The 4,752-nt window shown below is 54.2% G+C and overlaps 2 protein-coding genes across 2 annotated transcripts; both read right to left on the reverse strand.

The window, feature by feature from the left end:
- Positions 1-57: 57 nt before the first annotated feature.
- On the reverse strand, positions 58-432 carry NGA_0723700 (uncharacterized protein; the record flags this gene model as incomplete). The annotated part of the gene is made up of 1 exon (XM_005852438.1): positions 58-432. A coding segment is annotated over one exon (375 nt), but the record flags the coding sequence as incomplete, so codon positions are not given.
- A 926-nt stretch (positions 433-1,358) lies between these two features.
- On the reverse strand, positions 1,359-4,686 carry NGA_0567402 (light harvesting complex protein; the record flags this gene model as incomplete). The annotated part of the gene is made up of 7 exons (XM_005852437.1): positions 1,359-1,692; positions 1,896-2,209; positions 2,410-2,594; positions 2,837-3,036; positions 3,166-3,427; positions 3,578-4,474; positions 4,579-4,686. Coding segments are annotated over 7 exons (2,169 nt in total), but the record flags the coding sequence as incomplete, so codon positions are not given.
- Positions 4,687-4,752: the final 66 nt, after the last annotated feature.

Genomic DNA, 4,752 nt, shown 5'->3' on the forward strand with positions numbered 1-4,752 from the left:
ATAAAGCTCGTAAAAAGAAATATTCGTGGTCGATAGTCCAATCGCTTTTTTCCACCCAATGTCGGGAGCCTCTGGGTCTCGCTCCTTGCTCTTGAGGTGCACCTGCTCCAGGATGGCGGCGATTTGCGGCAGCCAGTCCCCTTGCAGGGGGCCCAGACTGCCCAGCCCCAGCCCACTCACGCCCTCCAAGATCTCGTCCACGTACGAGCCGTCGTCCACGTCCTCCGCTTTGCGCGCTGCTGCCCCGGTCTCGGACGATGGGGGTGCTTGAGCCTGCCGCCACGGGGGGGATGCGAAGGTGTCTGGAGATGCGGCTTCGTCGGACGATGGCTCCAGTGGCGGGGATCCATGCAGTGGTGTAAACGGAGGAACGCCAGGCCCGACCGAGGACCGCCGCGCCGGCTTGGGTGGGGCCGTGTTGGCTATGGACATGGGGGTATAATCGCGCGCGGGGCCCGAGGAAGGAGGCGTCAAGTAAAGCGATGAGGATGGTGTGCCTGCCAAAGCCGGAGTCGGCGTCCCCTCTCTCTCCCGGTGATCGTGGTGGCCATTTATTTCATGCAGCCTACTGATCCTCTCCCCCTCCACTCGTGTACTTGCGAAAGGCGCCCTACTGCCTTCTATTTTATTCGTGCTTGTCGGGGCCATCACGAGCGCCCTGTCTCCTGTGCCCGGCCCCGTGGCCAACCCTTTACGGGACTTAAGATGGCTGTAAGAAGCTACGACGAATCATCAATAGTATGACGTTTGCGTGACAAAAGTCCTGCTTGCAAGGTAGGAGGCGTGTGGGCGCGGGAAGAATGAACATGGAATATGAAGTGAGGGTTCGCCATTTCAGACTTCCAGACTTGGAAGTATACATCGTGCCACAAGCATGGAACGCCAGCGTGGAAGACCCTCCAACAGGCTAATGCGCCAACACATATGCCTGTGCGACGAGACACCCCGTCACGGCGGACGTGGCACGGACGACCTCAGAAATTATGAAATAGTTCCTCAAAAGGAAGAGCGACCGGGCTCTCGCTTTGTCTGGGAGGGCAACGGGGGCGGGAGAGTCAACCTCCCCTGATCAAGAAGTTGGGTGGACAAGAAAATATCAATTTCGACAGACAAGGGGGTCATTTGTATCTCGTAAGATCTATTTGATGGTGCCCATTTCGTAAGAACAGGCTTGTCCCTACCCTGTGCGTTGGTTCTCCCATCACTTTCTTTAAAAAAAATGGACTTAACTTGTCTCATCAGGAACATTTGCTAGGCAAAAATCTATTTTCAGCGCAGACGAAGGAAAAATGCTATCAAAGTTTAGAAAAATTAAAATTTAAAAATAAAAAGATGTGAAACCGAAATCCACTTCTAAATAATAGTCCAGTCGCGACTTGGTTTTGGATTTAAAAGGTAACAAATATTTCAAAATGGAATGGATCGCCGTGAGATCGAGTGCGCGTTGAGGAGTACCAAGACTGGCGCTGATCAAGAAACATTCACAGGTTTACCCAAAGAGCGACTTGACAACAGGCACGCCCGTGGCCAGCTCCTGTCCGATGATGCCAATGGCGGCGATCATGGCCATACGCCCGTTGTTGAGCTCCTTAGTGCGCATGCGCACAAAGGCTTCGTCATCGTCGGGACAGAAGCCCAGAGGATCGTACTGTAAGTCTCCCGCCACATAATCATCACGCATACCGGCAATTTCTGTTATCAAGAAAAGTATTGTGATGGATTTGGGTGAAAATGGCGAAGCATCCGGGTGAGCGAGACATGATTGTAAGGAAACAGCGTCCCTTTTTCATGTACCTATGAGTCAAAGCATCGCCACGCACGCCGACGGAGCAACAAGAGTAAGAATTTCAATATATTACGGGAGGTATCATGTGTTTTGAAAGAAATTCACTCACTTGGCTCTTTGAGAGTCTCCTCGACGGGATCCCATCCCATAGCGATGCTTTTGAACTCAAAAAGAGAAAGGACAAAGAGGGCCCCCGCGCCGAAGTCGGGAATAAACTCCGTCACGCCGTAGTATTGGCTGAGCGCGGTTTCGAAATCATCACCTGCCAGAAGAGGATGCCAGAGTTCTTGGACGAAAATGCCCAGCACCGCCATCATAGCAACGCGACCGTGTTTGAGTTCAGACTCGCGCAGCTTTTTCTTCTGGCGAATGGTTTTGCCTCCGTAAAAGTTCAAGGGATCGAAGAACCCGAATGGAGCAGAGCTGGTGAGTAAGAATTGAGGTGCACCGAGTGAGACGAGGAATTTTATATGCGACATGTTCATGAAAGGAGAGCTTCACGAGAGACTTCGTACACTACTTGAAACTCCTCGAGGTACTTTTAAAGGTATAAATGTGTGATCCAAATGGACCCAAAACGCTGCCATTCTCGCTCGATAAATCAGCTTGTCTTCCGTACTTACACTCCCGCTTTGGTCACCTCCAACTCGCCGAGTTTCGCATCAAACTTGAGGAACTCCGAGATAGACTCCATAACAACAGTACGCCCTTTCCTCACCGAGTGAGTGTGAGGTACTGTGGTGGGAGCACGGGCCAGGAAGGCGGTGGCAAGGGCCGGGAGGGCCACGCAGAACAAGAGCCGAGCAGGCTGGGCAATCATGCTTCAGCTTTACAATGCGTGATCTGTAGATTGCAGGTAAAGAAAGAATGTCAGCGTCTGCTAAAGACACAACTAGCAACAACACAGACACACAAGCACTGAGCAAGACAGCGCGGACTTCTTGGAACACGGCGGAAAGGACTCGGTCACAGGGCCACAGAGCCTGGCTAGCAGGATCGGGGTCCGACACGATGCCGGCGATACGGCCACGCACGCCCCAACGCGCTCACGGTGGGCACAAATACAGGACAAAGGCACGCGTTGGGCTGTCCAATGCCGTTTCGTACGGCGAGAATGCGGAAACGAGGCGACACGTCGGTAAGGAGGGTGCATTGCGCCACGCCTTCTTTACAGGGTGAGGTGGCCATATTCCGGTGCTCGCGATAGGCGGCCTCCAACTCAAAGCCCGAGTGGCGAGACGTTTGGCAAACTTCAAAGCACCTCCCAGCATCGATTTTTGATCTTTCAAGTACGTTCAAGCTCTTTGTACTTTCACGGTGCGCTTTACACGGCTCCAAATTCTTTGTGTACGATTTTTACGATGCCTACATTTTCTCACGCGCACGCGCCAAGGCCGCTGCCCTCTCCTCATCACCCGCGCGAATCGCCGCGTAATACTTTCTGAAGCTGCAGAAATCCTCGTAGCCAAGATTAAGTTTGGGTCGACCCAGCATGTTGGCAAGAAGACTACGCAACTCTTCACTGCTGTACACAGGTGTCCGGCTGCTGCCACCACTCCCTTTGGCTGAAGTGGGTTGCAGGAGCAAGTCGGGGGCCCCGACGTACGAGACATTCACGGTCGTCCGCCAACGGCTCAAGAGCTGCAGATAAAAACCAAAGACGCTACCCACTGTATGTGTGGGCATAACTTCCCCTTTAGGCGCACTAGGAGGACGGGGAGAAGGGGGGCAGGGAGGGAAGAGGAAGAAGAGCATTAGACGATTTTGCCTCTAAGCCTCCTCACCACGTACGTCTGCCAAATCGCACCTGAAGCCGAAGATATGCACATTTACGCCCCCACCCCTCTCTCCTCCTGTTAGTTTCCCTCCCTTCGCCTCCTTGGCGTCGGTGCCATCCAGCACCCCTCTTTGAAAGACGAGGACGCCGTCCCCGTTGGATCGAGCCGTCTCGGGGAAGACCACAACGGCTTGTCCTTGGCGCTTGGCCTCCGCGGCGAGACTCGACAGAGCCTGGCCGGTCCCTGTCTCAAAGGCTTTGGGAGGGACGAGCCCGGCCCTCCACCATGCCTGAAGCGGCGTCAAAAGGCGGCCCTGGGCCACCGGGGCGACGGCCAAGGCGGAGAAGGCAGGTAGGAAGCGGCTGATGAAAAAGAGCACCTCCAGAGGGGACGTGTGGTTGCTCAGTAGGATATCTCCGGCTTGGATGGTGCGGCCGATGCGGGAGTCGTGGGGCCTGTGCCCTGGAGGCCGCAGACCGAGTTTCCGGAGGTTCGCGTGCTGTTCCCGATACGAGACGCCGAGGATGCTGAGGAGGAGGTACACCGGAGGGCGCAGGGTCAGGAAGGAGAAAACACGACGGATGGGCACAGACAGGGCGGTGAGAGAGCCGAGGACGAGCAAAAAGAAGCCGGTGTGCTGGGGGCTTAGGGTCATGGGTTTCGAGGGCCCTTCATCTAGGTATGCGTATGTCGTGAAAAGCGCGCCTGTCAAAATATCGAACCACGGCTTGGTAAGCAAGGACAAGGCCAAAAACCACGTCAGAGTGAGCAGGATCAAAGGCAGCCGCACGGCGATGAGGACAATGGCTAGGAGGCCGGATGCCACCTTGGACGGTAAGGAGGAGGCAGCGCGACGTTGGGGCAAAAATGGGTTTATTCCCGTGCCCTTGTCGGCCCACTTGGTAAATTTCTGTCCATTTCATGTGATTTTTGGAATTGGAGGAGGAGGAAGGAATGAAGGAGAAAAGATGAAAAAAATAGCAACGCGTATGTCTCCTGAGCGCAGTCACTTACCTCCATTGAGGGATTATCCGCGGTTGCTTCGAAATTTCTTTGTGTATATTGCTGTGTTCTCGCTCCTGCCACAGTGCTGTGTAAGTCTTGAAACCCGGCGGAAGTCTGCGAGACAGGAATAAAGCTCGTAAAAAGAAATATTCGTGGTCGATAGTCCAATCGCTTTTTTCCACC

This window comes from Nannochloropsis gaditana, assembly GCF_000240725.1.
Source record: "Nannochloropsis gaditana CCMP526 unplaced genomic scaffold scaffold1230, whole genome shotgun sequence".
In the NCBI taxonomy this organism is placed as follows: Eukaryota; class Eustigmatophyceae; order Eustigmatales; family Monodopsidaceae; genus Microchloropsis; species Microchloropsis gaditana.